Source organism: Phascolarctos cinereus, unplaced genomic scaffold (genome assembly GCF_003287225.1).
Source record: "Phascolarctos cinereus isolate Bilbo 61053 unplaced genomic scaffold, phaCin_HiC Scaffold_726;HRSCAF=1367, whole genome shotgun sequence".
Classification (NCBI taxonomy): Eukaryota; Metazoa; Chordata; class Mammalia; order Diprotodontia; family Phascolarctidae; genus Phascolarctos; species Phascolarctos cinereus.
In genome coordinates, this window is record NW_027556098.1 from 197,868,226 (window position 1) to 197,883,395 (window position 15,170).

The window sequence follows — 15,170 nt, forward strand, 5'->3', positions numbered from 1 at the left end:
TCAGATTCCCTTCAGTAATATGAAAGAATTTTCCTAAATTATCTCTAATGCTCTAGCTCTAGATTCTATGTTGATCAAAGTGTATGTTTTAACTTTATGATATAAATTAGTTAGCAAGACACTGTGCTAGGCACTAGGAATATAAAGAAAAATGAAACAACTATAGACAAGGAGTGGTGACTGACAAAAGATAAAGGCTGATAAGGTTAACCAAGTACACCTGTATTTATTTCTGTTTTAAAAAAGAAATTTGTACTAAACATATTCTCTATCACCTTACTTTAAGCCACTTTACCACTTTTTTATAAATAGATTTTTTTGGAGGGGCAATAAAAAGGAATAAGAATCTCTGGGTTAATCTGTTGAGTATAGTTAAATTTGTTTATGATTTATAATCCTCTGGTAAAACCACATGCTTGTGGTACTATACTACCACCTCGTGGCTACACACCAAAATAGCAGGTCCAAATAACTATTAATGTGGCAAAAATTAATTTGGCTGTCACAAACCTTATAAAAAGAAAAAAAAAGAAATCAAACAATTACCACTAAAATATCACACAGCATTTTCTTTTGAACTTCTCTAATGAGATTATGTATTACTGCATATTTTAGTAATCTGTACATGTTATCTTATTTACCTCCTAAAGTGAAAGTTATATGCAGGCAAAAAGTGTTTTTTCTACAAATCCATACCTCGACCTCTAGGACCTAACTCAATGTTTTACACCCAACTTATTCTAAGCCACTTGCACAATGCCTTGAAAAGTATAGGGGTTAGGGACAGTTAGATGGCTCAGTGGATAGCGCAGCTGCCCTGGATTCAGGTGGACCTGAGTTTAAATCCAGCATCAGATACTTGACACTTAACTAGCTGTGTGACCCTGGGCAAGTCACCTAACCCCATTGATTAGTGGGAAAAAAAGTATAGGGGTTTAATAGATATCTTTTTAAATTTTCATTCAAATGGCAAAGGTATTGTTTATCACTGAAAAATACATACATACATACATACATATATACATATATACATATATGGCATGAAATATTGATTTGTAAACATTTTTCTATTAAAATGTTTGACAAAATAAAGGATAAAAAAGTTACAGTATTAGGTAGCAGAAAAGGGAAAGGAAAGGAGAGTCAGCTGGCATATGGTATAGGAAAAAAATCTTTATATAATACATTAGGTTGGTCTTGTTGAATCTACAAAGAACCTTGGGAGCATTTTTTTTTTGTGAGTAAAAACCACACAATACGCATACCTAAGAAGATAGGGAACCTTATGAGTTGATATTGTCATGAATATGTATAGAGAGAGATCATGAGACACTTTTATAAATATAATTATTTCATTCAAAAATCACTGTACTATAAAATTACTAGAAAATAATACGTTCAGAGCTAAGGTGGACTAGAAAAGTCATAACGTCTAAACTCTTCATTTCACAAAGAAAGGAATTGAGACCAATAGAGTTTGAATGGACTTTCTTAAGTTTCTACCATATAATGCAGAGTCCTCTAGTTCTAGGTCTGGAGAAAACATTTCAATATGCTACCTTTCCTATCTCGGTCTCAGAAAGAAGTAAGCTAATAGTCTTACACAAACACCGATTATGGACACAAATTTCTATTTGCTGGATTTTTGTCTTGGACTTTAAATTGAGTCTCATTATTCTATAATCCTTCTCTTTAAATATCTGTGAAGTCATAAATGGAGAGTGCAAATCTTTGGCCCGTAAAGCTTCCAGGCATGTGTGGATAGGAAGTATTCATTTAAATTACAGCAAATGAAAGGGGAAAATAGTTCTGTGTCAATTGCCAACTGCTTTGCCATATTGACAATATTTATCTAAGCAATATAGTTACAAGAAGCATCTAAAAGCTCAAGGGCACTTACTTTATTTACTCACTTCAGAAAGATATATAACAAAATAAATAATTATATAAAATCCAAGGAAACTTAAGGAAAATAAGTTTACATTTATTTTGAAGTAAATTTACTTTAGAGCTAAGAGGACTTTTTTTTTTTGCCTGTTCCAGAGCATGTTTTAATATTGACAGGGTAATCCCTTTTGCTAAAATGATGGTATTTTCTATTACTGGTGTCCGTGTGTTTCTTATGCAGGTATATGTGTTCACATGGGTCTGTCTATGTATGGTTCAGAGGGAGGCTCAAATAGATTTCACTAGAGTCTCATCCACCTACCCTGTTCCAAGGGAGACTTTGATTCCTATCCACTCGCCTTCTCCCAACAATATTGTTAGTCTAGAGGAAATAAATTTTAGATGCAAGCTACTCTCCTGAATGCTACCCTTAACATGGAAGGAGTGTCACATGATATAGATCCAAAGTATTGACTCCCATTACATGCCACTTGCATGAAAACTGTCATACATCATAAATAGCATATGCACCCACTTATCCAAACTGATAACAAAGATAAATCAGAGAAGTTATAAATGTTAGGCTGTACCAGATAATACACAGAATAAATAAGGTCTCCCACTTGAATCAAGATATCTCAACTCAACCAAAACAGGAGAAAGAGTGTGCCAGATTTCAACCAAGTAGAAATTACCTGAAATCTCTAGCAATGTAAGCTAGGGATAAGGAGGTGATTGAAGTGCCATATCCTCTACATGTAAGCTTCTTCCTCAAGTCTTTCACTCCCTTCAAGTACCTGTCCTAAAGTGATATTGGAACTATGTACCTCCTCCCTGGAAGCTATAAACTAAAAGAAACAAGACTCCTCTTTTCCCAAGCTTATGCCAACTCCAGCCTTCACTAAGGCACAGAGCACTGAGTAATTCTTTGTCAATTAGAGTCCTATGCAAATAGTTTTGAGCCTCAGGTTACACAAGAAAGTGTATTTATTCAGAAAAAATATTAAATTTTATACCTGAAACAAATGTCTATTTTCTAAAGCTAAAGGAATTATTTATTTTAAAATCAAACTTTTCCAGTTTCATGGTATCCTTTAACAATACAAATTAGCTTCTTTTTCTGAATTCTCTTGGACTTTACAAGGCATTGAATTGATTGGTTGCTTTTTACTTATTCTTCTAAATACGTCTCCCTAAAATTCAAAATAAGATTGGATAATCATGAAAATAATGAAGAAAGGAAGATTTTTTTTAAGTGATGAGAAAATTAAAAAAGAATATCTGAAATTGGATGATGATGATACATAGAAAAATTATGCAGAATTTGCTATTGAATAGATATATGGTGTCCAGATATGGGATGGCCAACTTATAATCATATATTTCTACCTGTCTTTAACCAGTGTTATTAAGGCTTATTAAAAATTATTTAAACTTGCATATTGTTTTAAGAGGCTCCTGCTTTCATCAGCTTAGACTGAAACCATATATAAGTGGAAAAAAACTATTCAGCTTTGACCATAGTATTCATTGCTTAGCTTGAAGCCATGTTGGAAATGGGTTGTCTAATTTATAGAATCATTTAAATGTCCTTTTTGAAAAGGGCACATTAGAGATGGTAATAATAATTGATACATACACATAATTTTAAAGTTTCAAAATGTTTTATATCTACTATCTCATTTTATACACATGGAAAACTTGGGAGGTAGGTACTATAGGTATTACGATTTTACAGATGAGGAAACAGGTTACAGAAGTTAAGTGATACCCATAGTCACATAGCTGGCAAGTATCAGAGGCAGGCCTTGAATCCAAGATTTTCCAACTCCAAGACCTCTGTGCTCTCTTTCACACCTTGCTATTTCTATGATCTTAGTGAATCATTTTAAATATCTTATGCGACTATTATAAATATTGTGTAAAGAATGTAGCTCTCGAGTTACTTTCCCTCCATTTTATAAGAGATTCAATTTGGCAGAATGATGTCACAAAATTTGGAAAAGAATTGGGAAACTAAAGAGAATGTGTTGGGATTCTACAGGAAGAATAGTCTGGCCAATTTTTGAAGAATATGGGGAATCCAAATTAATGGTTTTATAAAACCCATATTTATGATTATTATAAGTCAAATTTTCTCCTTTTCTTTCTACTCTCATGATAATGTTTGACATCTAAAATAGAGACATATCAAATACAGTCTAATGGACCATCTCTACTAGGTATCTGTTGTTTTTATGTAAAGGAATGATACTTCTAATTCATAAGTATCCCCTACTACCAACTCCTGTTGCTCCAGGGATATCATATTTTGGCCTTTCCAGACCTTTAAACATTTCAGAACTCACAAGGCGCTCTTGGATACATCTGCCATGTGATAGTGACCTGATCTCAGTAAAGAATAAACAAAAATTGCAAAGTCATCCAGAACCATCAGCCCAAATGACTGAGGGGTTACTATGATCCAAGCTAAGGAAGGACTGACTTTCTCTACCTCTTACTGGGATCATATCATGCTGCCTCTGGGCCGATTCAGGAACTATCTCTCCCCTCTTTAAAAAATCCACCAAGTTATCAATTCTGGTTAAACAGCCAATTAGGAGGGCTCTTCCCCATTTCCCCTGGCTATAAGTAAGCCTCCAAAGCCCCTACATGTATGGCTACCATATCTTTTGGACTGTGATCTACAATAAATTTCACATCATTTTTCTGTAACTAATTCTGATCAACTTTCAGATGTCTTTTGTTATTTTTCATCATTCCTTAAATCTTTATCAGCAGGAAACAGTGCTTAAACTTCCTCCCACACTAGTCCTAGCTCTTTTCTTTGAAGAAGTTGAGAGTGTCTATCAAACATACAGAGAAATTTAAAAATCACCTCAGGTCAGATCCATGTTAGATCACAAATCCTGCTCTCTGTTATTTAAAAAAAAAGTCTTGTTTAAAAGTAAATTTTGTGTGGGCATTTTAATATTTTTACACCTCTATACACCTTTTGTACTCAAAGTGAATGACTATATAATAGAATAAATGGCAACTATGTCTTGTTTAGTTTTTAATGTAATGAGTTTTTATTTCATAAAAAGATGTTGCCCTCCAGAGGGTAATTTGACCTGTCATTTCAAAATTGTTTCATAACTCTGATTTCTATCTAATTGTAAAATATCATTCAACAAATCACAACTTCATCTGTGCAATGATTTTAGGAAAAAGTTATTGCTATTATAGATTGGAAGTAAAAGATTGCAATTTTCAGTGACTAGAATTCTTTCCTTCCTGATGGATACAAATATAGGAATACAGGATGATTTTCCTAGTACCTTATTAATGACAATATTTTCAATTATCAGTATAAATCATCAAGTATTTATTAATTCCCCATTAGAAGCTCACTTCTCAAGACATGCTTATCTATTTTAGCAATAATATATCACTGCACAGGATGCTCTCAGAAAAATCTGTAATGACTTACATGAACTGATGCAAAGTGAAATGAGCAGAACCAGGAGACCACTGTATGTTTTATGATGATCAACTATGAATGATTTAGATATTTTAGCAATACAATGATCCAAGACAATTCTGAAGGACTTATGATGAAAAATTCTATCCACATCCAGAGAAAGAAATGATGGAGAGTCTGAATGCTGATAAAAGCATACTTTTTATTTTTCATATCTGTTTTCTTTCACAACATGACTAGCATGAAAATATGTTTTGTATAACTGCACATGTATAACTTATGTCAAATTGCTTGTCTTCTCAATGAGAGAGGAAGGGAGGGAGCAAGAGTTTAGGACTCAAAAATTTAAATGAATGTTAAAATTGTATTTCATGTAATTGGGGATAATAAATATTAAATTTTAATAATATTTTTATTTTTTGAATTATATGGAAAGATAATTTTCAACATTCCTTTTTTGAAAGATTTTGAGTTCCATGTTTTTCTCCTTTCTTTTGCCCTCCCCATTATGGCAAGCAATCTGATATAGGTTATACATGTTTTACATGATACATGTACAATCATGTAAAACATATTTCCACATTAGTCATGTTGTGAAAGAAGAAACAGAACAAAAGAAAAAACACACAAAAAATGAAAATAGCATGCTTCATCTAGGTTCACACTCCATCAGTTTTTTCTCTGGATTTGGACAGCATTTTCCATTGTGAGTCTTTTCAGATTGCCTCATATCATTGTATTGCTGAGAAAAATTAGGTCAGTCACAGTTGATCAGCACAAAATATTGCTGTGTACAGTGTTCTCCTGGTTCTCCTCACTTTTCTCTTGCTGCGCATTGTTAAAAGGTGACTCAAAGCCTACTGCCTTCTGAAAGGTTTCTCTCTTCTCCAGCCCCCACCTCCACCTTGGTCATGACCTTCCCCTTCAGACTTCTGTTATTTACTGAGTAATACTGGGTATGACAGATACCTGGGACAATGTCATCCTAGAAGATTGTAAGCCCAGTGAAGGCAAGGGATAGTGTCTTACTAAGAAATGCAAATTGGGAATTCTGCTTAATGAATATTATCAAGCTTGATTTTTAGCTGAGGCCTGCTATGCATTAATAAGCTCAGTTAAATTAGCTTGTATTAGTAATTTGTTAGCATTTGACTTCCCCATTCCAATAAGCCTAAGTGGCTTCTTCTGTAAGATTCCCCTTTTCAGTGTGAGTCAAAGTTCACCTTTTTATATGAGTTAATTCTTCCTTTGGACTCATAGAAAATCACAAACTTTTCACATGATGCTAAAGTCCAACAGATTGTCCAACTTTCAAGTCCCCCATTCCCAGAAATAGGTTCTTTGTTACTAACCTCTTTCCAGACACACATCCCCTAATCCTCTCCTTGTTCAAGATGTTAAGATGCCTTAGCCCACCTTCGTAACAAATGGATACAACTTTTGGTTAGCACCCTCTGTCCCAACCATCCAGTAATATCCATGTTACCCAAGTTTTATCATTTGCCTCAGTTCCTCTTTGTGGACTATAAGAAAGCTCTGTGAAGTCTCCCTGGAGGTCCTTCATTGCTGAGGAACCTCAGACCCCATTTATTGGCAATTACTAGCCTTGCTAATAGCAGCTAGGGGGGCATCATATGCACAGAGTGCTGGGCCTGGAGCCTAAGGAAGACTCTAGTTCAAAATTGGCCTCAGATGCCTAGTAGCTGTGTGACCCTAGACAAATCACCCCACCCTACCTGCCTCAGTTTTCTCATCTATAAAATGAGCTGGAAAAAGAAATGGAAAACTATTCCAGCATCTTTGCCAAGAAAACCCCTGATGAGGTCACAAAGAGTTGGGCATAATTGAACAACAGTCTTGCTAATAAATGGAATGTGCTTGGTTTCTCTTTACTATAGATTTTGATTGTCACAATATCTGAGCTCGGGACCTGCCACAGTGCATAGCACAGAGCTCTGTAGCCAAGAGGGGGTGTTGATTTATAGAATGGAGGCTGTTGACAGGACCTCCTCTAAGAAGATACTACCATTGTTCTGTACTCTAGAGACAGGAGTTCAGGATGATAGGAAGGATTAGAGCACACTGACTTTTAGGTCAAATGAGATAATTACATATTACATTTTTTAAAAGAATACAAATATTTACAAAAGTCACTATAAATTAATGGGAAAACATTGCCAAACAAAATTTCATGCTGTTATTTTTTTTTCTCCCTTCATTCCTTCTTCTAGAGATGTATTTACCACCACCAAAACTTCTACGTTCAAGTTGTGCCTACAAACCTGATGAAGGACCATGTAAAGCCATGCTCAAGAGGTTTTTCTACAATATTTACACTCAACACTGTGAAGAATTTGTATATGGAGGATGTGAAGGCAATGAAAACCGATTTGAAAGTCTGGAAGAATGCCAGAAACAGTGTTTAGCAGGTGAGTTCCTTGAAAAAAATCTATCATAGATTTATGGGTAAAAGGAAATGTAGAAATAGTGAGACCAACATATTAATTTTATAGATAATTCCTGATATTCCAAGAATCTTTATAATAATTCAGGTTAGCTTCCAATCATGTACTTTTTCTATAGATGCCCATGAAGGGGGAAAAGCAAATAGGCATTAATATAACCTTTTTGTTACTGATACACTGATAATGACATTCTCAACAAAGTCTCCTTTATATTGGAATAATGAATGGGAAAATTTAATTTATTGCCTCAAATATTTTGCCTAAAATATTATGCCAACAAAAGCAGGGGTGTGCTGAATCATCAAACATTCCTGGCAATGTATGACCTGACTTGACATACATAGTGTGGGTGACTCCCATGCTACCACAGGCATTTATTTTGCCGGCAGCCAAAATGGGGGCCCTTACATTTCTATTCCAGGACCTTTAGAAGATATCCTTTAAGACAATCTTAGAAGAGTGGAGAGCTTGAGAATGAACAGTCCATTAATTAAGAAAAAATTTCTTAGAGATTTGCAAAGGGAGGTCTTCTGTCCTCTGTGATTGGGAAGATGATTTTATGAGAACTGAATGGACATTTCATTTTACATAGATCATGTTTTTTCTCCCTTCCACATAATGGAAATAGGAAATGCCACTAATTAATATTATGCAGCTTAAACTTTATTTCAGATATTGTCAGTGCCTGCTATTGTCATGGTTAAACTAGTCACTTTCTACTTCACTCAGATTTCCTTACCAAAGTGCATTTCTATATCAAAACAAACATTTCTTTAGTCTTCATAACCTTGGCTAGATGCCTCACTATCTCATTCTTTACACATTTCTATTTTAGTGTTTTCATTTAGCAGCCTACCTCTTTTCCATAAATTTGTCTTGTTCTGACATAAACCACTTTTCTCTCTGTAACTTTGCCATTACACAAAAATACATTTGTTTTTCCTTTGGACTTAATACAAATATTGTAATTTAAGTAATCATTTGTGGCACCCACATAACTCTGTGAATCACCATGAATAAACCACCATTAAAATTTAAGAATACTTATACCTCCTCATTTAATTTAATTCAATTGAATACCACAAGTATTTATTAAGCACCTGCTATGTGCTAGGCACTAGGAATCCAAAGATGAAAGAAAATATTTCTAACCCTAATGGAGCTTATGATTCTTTGGAAGAAGCAGCATACAAAGTATATAGAAAAAATATGTCTTGTAATTTCTGTGGGGAGGGCATAGAGCTAATATGATGGGCAGTTTGATAACCATAGCACACAGACTCTAGAGGGCGCAATGGAAGGGCATAGAAGAGCTCAATAGGAACAATGGAAGGGTAGGCTTCATGACTAGCTGTGAGGGTACAGGAATTAGTGGTCAGAAAAGGAAGATTTTACTTAGCCTATAGCTCAAAATCACAAGAATTCTAGAGAAGTAATGTCTTTACCAAGAAAAAGGTAATATATATTTGATTATCAATCCTTATCAGTTACTGAAGATAAATGGGGAAAGTCATACAAAGAGTTGGAAGAGCAGGTATCTAGTCCCTGTTCCTACCTGATAGTTAAGGTAAGGATTGGTAGAATCCTGGGGCCAACTTGGTTACAAAAGGGCGAAGCATACTTGAGAGATTTGCCCCTGGCAAGGTCAGCTCTGACCCAACTTTCTCCAATGTTGAGTAGATCATCTTCCCTAGGTTGGTATGAACATAAAGTGGCTCATTTTACCTAAGTTCCTTCAAACACTCTCATCCTGTACAAATATCTATGTCTTCCACATACTAGATCAATATTGTAGGCTAAAACAAATCTCTCAGAAAAAAATAAGTATGTGTCATGTTGATGTTCAGAGTATTAAAAATCTCTCCAGATAAAATAACTCTAGAAAAATCACATGGGAATTAAGTACTTGGGATATAAAATGTGTTCTTTTCCCTCTCCCACTGTGGCCATCCAAACAAGTTATAGTTCTGAAAAAATGAATTTGTGTAATATTCACATAATGTAAATTATCATCAAAGCAAGGGATATATTTTTGTTATGTCTTCCTACCCCTAGCATCTTCCATAGAATAGATATTTAATAAATGCTTTTGGATTAGATGGGATGGTAATTCTTCTGAAATTACAATTTATATTTACATATGTTTCTTGCCCTGGTTCATAAGTATCTTTCATCAGGAATGCACACTATCCCTATTAACATTACTGTGAACCATATCACTAAATGAGCACAAAGGGAAAGTTTTCTCTGCTCACCTTTCCTTTTCCATGACAGAAAGCTTGAAAGGAATGATACAAATGTCAAAGCAATGTAAACATATTCTATACACAATAAATGTGAATACCTAAGATAAATAAGCTTTCGTTTTTTAACTATGACTCCTCTCAAAGCATTTCATATTCTTTGTATTTTGTATTGTCTTATCTATACTGATATGAAAATATTTCTTCTAATGAAGAATAAATATTGAATCAGATTTTCCAATACTCTATAAATTTCTCACACAAAAGGCATGTCTACAATGTGCAGTCACCCAGAAAAATACTGAAAAAGTTGATTAAGAATATAGATATTTGATGCTCAGCTGAAAATTCAGTGTGTATTTGGGTGTCAAATATAAAATATGAAGCTTCATTTCAGGGTTCTTTTCTCTTTTTTCTCTCTATGTACTTTGCCCTTTGGTGATTTGATTCCCTGTCCAATTCACGAATCCAAATAGGCTATTCTAATTTATCTTCCAAATTCCTTAGCCTGCTGCCTAAATCCCTCCTCAATCTTTCTCTGATCTACCTTTCCATCCTTTTTTTTTATTCCTCTTTATACACTCCAGCAAAATTGAACTTTTAATATTCCTGAATTCAACTTGCCAGCTCCAGAGGGGTTGTATGCATTCATCCATTCACATAAGCCTAAACTGTATTCTTTCCTCATCTTGATTTCTCAAAATCCTATATTTTTGTCAAGGATCAACTTAGGTGCCACCTCTTTTGTGAGACCTTTACTCATCTCCAGGTCACTCTCAGATATGCTCAAATATCATTAAATCACTTTGTCTGATCTTCTTTCCCAGTATGCCTTACCCAGTATGATTTTTTCTCCTGTGTATTTGACTTCCTCAGCTTGCTCCCCTCTGGAGAGGGACAATTTATTTATTTATTTATTTTTCTTAATTCTATTGGTTTGGTTTTTACATTATAATATGTATAGATTATTCCAACTTCATGAATGATCTCTTGCAATAAAGTAAAATAAATTAAGCAAAACTAATAATACCCTCAAAGTGAATGCTACATTACACATATGTAGCACCCCCATTTCTTTATTTTAACAGAAACTCATGTATACATATATATATATACACACACACACATATATTATATATATATATATATATATATATATATACATACACACACACACATAAAATACATATTAGATTGTTGTTGTTGTTGTCTAGTTGTGTCTGACTCTTCAAGACAACATGTACCATAACACGTCATTATTGTCCATGGGGTTTTCTTGGCAAAGATACTGGGATGAATGGTTTGCCATTTCCTTCTCTTGGTTTAAGGCAAACAGAGGTTAAATGACCTGCCCAGGGTCACACAGCTTTTAAGTGTCTGAGGCTAAACTTTAACTTAGGTCTTCCTGACTCCAGGCCCAGCACTCTATACACAAAGTCATCTAGTTTCCTCCACTTACGAGCAAAATACATAATATGTAATCCATCCATTCATATACACATATGTTATACATACCTACATCAAACACACATTTAAACCTACTTCTTTTGGTGGTAACATAATTCTTTGGTAGAAGTTAAGCCTTTTATTTTCCTAAAATATATTTGAATCTGTATGATACCTCTCCATGCAAAATTTCATTTTCCTGTCTAGACAACCTCAGTGTGTTTTCTTCCCTGCACATTATCTGGAGGGGCTTATTTTCCTTCCTCAGTTGATAAGGAGCTACTTCCAAATTACATAGTTTTTCAATTTTCTTTAGCTTTGAAGAGTAAAAACCAAAGTGAGTAGATTACTATTGCAATAGATTATTGTCACAACTCTTTTACTACCCTGTTTTCCTTTCTTGGTTTAGAGGGTATTTAGAATATATGAGATGCCTAAGAACCACTCAGCAATGGTGTTCTGATTTCACTATTACTCCCACACCATGACAGTACATAATTGGCAACAGACTGTTTACTAGTCAATATAAGTATGAATCATCACTTTTTCTAGGGTACACCTTACACACCAATTCTGTTCCTTTAACTATTTTGGGAAAGGGGAGAGACTGGACTTGTGATTGTTTTGGTGTAAAAAACTCTTGGTAAGAAAGTTCTATTGGCCAATGCCAAGCAGTGACCATTCTTCTAAGACTACAGTCTTAGACAGTTGCCTAGAAGAACTGAGAGGTTAAATTATTTACTCATGATCACACAGTTACTATGTAACAGAGTTAATACATTTACGGAGGTCTTCCTAACTCCAACCCAGCTTCCTGTTTACTGCCCAGCATTTCTCAAAGTGTGTGCCTTGGGCACCTTTGCTTTATTCTGCCCTTATTGGAGGTTCTCAAGTTTATACCCATTTTAAAAAATAATTTCTGGCTCTTGGTTTTAGAAAAATAGTTGCCATATGAAGGAAAGGTGAATTTATTGCTATGTTTTACTATTAGTGTTTTGTAGTAGGTTTTTTTTTAACAGGAATAAGTGTTGTATTTTGTCAAAATCCTTTTCTGAATCTATTGATATAATCACATGATTGTTCTTGTCATAATTAATATGATCTACTATGTTGGTAGTTTTCCTAATTGTATTCCTGGTATAAATTCAATATGATCATAGTATGTAACCTTTTCGGATATATTTTTGTGTAGGGTCTTTGCTAAGAATTTATTTTAAAAATTTCACATCATTTTTCATTAGGACATTGTTCTATACGTTTCTTCTTCTGTTTTGAGTCTCCATGGTTGAAGTATCAAGACTCTATTGGTAGGATAGAAGGAATTTCATAATACATCTTCTTTTTCCTATTTTTTTGCATACTTTATGTAAAATTGGAAATTCTTGTTCTTTGAATGTTTTATGGAATGTGGCGGTAGTGAACTCAATCAGATCTGATCCTTTTTTTTTTTTTGCTTTGGGAGTTATTTTATGGCTTCAATTTGTTTTGCCCTATTTGGGCTATTTATATTATCTATTTTTGTCTTGCTAATTTGACTATTATATATTTTTGAAAATATTCATTTTTTCATTTAAGTTGTTGATTGTATTGGAACATAATTGAGTAAAATATTTTCTAATACATTGCTTCTTCATTTGCTGTGAATGCTTTTTCATTTTTGACAATTCTTAATCAATTCTTCCCATTTTTTTCTAGTTCTTTTTTTTTATTCAAGGCTTTCAGATAGTCTAATAATTTTTAAATTATCTCCTCTGAAACTATTTTCCAAACCAAATGTTTTTCCAATGAGATAGTTCTCATGGTCTTCTTTTTTTTCATTCTTGTAGTTTTGTTTTGTTGTTTCTTGATTTCTCATAAAGTCATTAGTGTCTGTTTGCTCAGCTTTAATTTTTAAGGAATTATTTTCTTCGGTGAGCTTTTGTACCTCCTTTTCTTTTTGGCCAATTCTACTTTCTAGGGAGTTTTATTCTTTAGTGAATTTTTGTGTGTCTTCTTCCATTTGGCCAATTCTGCTTTGTAAGGTATTCTTCTCCTTGTTGGCTTTTTGTAATTCTTTTGCCATTTGGCCTGGGGTTTTTTTAGGTATTATTTTCTTCAGTATTTTTGTATGTCTCCTTTACCAAGCTGTTGACTCTTTTTTTCCCCATGATTTTCTTTTTCATCACTCATTTCTCTTCCCAATTTTTCCTCTACCACTCTTACTTTTTGAAAAAATCCTTTTTGGGCTTTTTCATGTCCTGAGACCAATTCCTATTTTTTTTTCTTGGAGACTTTGGATGTAGGAGCTATGATTTTGTTATCTTCTTCTGAGTGTGTGTTTTGATCTTCCTTGTCTCCATAGTAACTTTCTATGGTCAGATTTTTTTTTTCTGTTGTTTGCTCATTTTCCCAGCCTATTTCTTGACTTTTAACTCTTTGTTAAAGTATGGCTGTGCTCTCACTGTGGAGGGCACACTATCCTAAGCTTCAGTGGTTTTGTGCAGCTATTTTCAGAGATAATTTTAGGGACATGTAAGTTTTCAGTTCTTCCAAGTGGTATGATCTAAGGAAAGGTGTTTACTACTCTACTGGCATGTGCTCTGGTCTGTGAACAACCATAAACACTCTTTTATGCATGGGAACCATAGTGAGGGTCCTTGCTCCACTGCATCTGCAAGCTCTGGGGTACTAGTACTCCTTCTTGCCCTGGCACTAACTGTAATCCAGATTCAAGTATAGGCAAAGCAATAGAGTCCTATAACAGATCCCTGTAATGTCCTTCTGATCAGTTTTTCAACCCCCTTACCATCTGTGGGCTGAGTGCTCTGAAAGCAGCTACTGCTGCTGCTGATTCAGTAGCTCCCAAGACCTGCTCCTGGTTTTCTTGGGCTGGGTCTTTGCTGGAGCTAGTTCTATGCTGGTGAGACCTGCACTGGACTGTACTCCACTCTCATCCAGGAACAACAGACCTTTACTGCTGACCTTCTAAGTTGTCTTTGGCTGGAATATTATTTCACCCCATCCTTTTGTGGGTCCTGCTGCTCCAGGAATTGTTTTATGGCATTATTTAAAGGTGTTCTGTAAGATTTTGGGGAGAGCTCAGGCAAACTATCTTGGCTCTGCCTTCCCCCATTTTATCTTTTTTTAAAAAAAAAAATAGCTCAGTTGTATTTATTAATATGGGGGGTTTTTTTGCTTGAATTTTGTTATCTTCTTTAACTTTCAGAAGGAATTTGGTTAGATTCTTTTATTTTCATATTTTTGTATATAGTTTGTATAACACTGATATTAATTATCATTTTAGTAATTGATAGAATTTGGTAGTAAATTGATCTTGTTATTTCCCCCCCTTTGTGAGTTTTATTTTTGGCTTTTTCAATTGTATTTATTAATTCAATGTTATTTCATTTTTCATTTTATATTTTATCTTATGCTTTGATTTTCAGAATTTTTCCCTCTTCATTTCCTGTTGAGTTAAATATATATCTACACCAAATCCTTTGTGTATTTGTGTTTCTGTTTTTTATCATCCTTTGAACAATTCAGATGAAAGGAGAGTGATGACCACTCTGCCAACCCCTCCCACCTTATTTGTACATTCTTCTACTTGTGTACCCCAATTATGTGAGATATATTCCCCTGCTCTTCCTCTCCATTTCTATTCATTTCCTTCTCCCTTTCCTTTTT

The 15,170-nt window shown here is 34.3% G+C and overlaps 1 protein-coding gene across 5 annotated transcripts in view; it reads left to right on the forward strand.

The window, feature by feature from the left end:
* Positions 1 to 15,170, forward strand: part of TFPI (tissue factor pathway inhibitor) — a 124,616-nt gene that overhangs the window by 60,879 nt on the left and 48,567 nt on the right. For all 5 annotated transcript variants that reach the window (XM_020977547.2, XM_020977548.2, XM_020977546.2 and 2 more), the window contains one exon: positions 7,582 to 7,779. In XM_020977547.2, the coding sequence (XP_020833206.1) occupies positions 7,582 to 7,779 (198 nt within the window). The remainder of the gene's footprint in view (positions 1 to 7,581; positions 7,780 to 15,170) is intronic.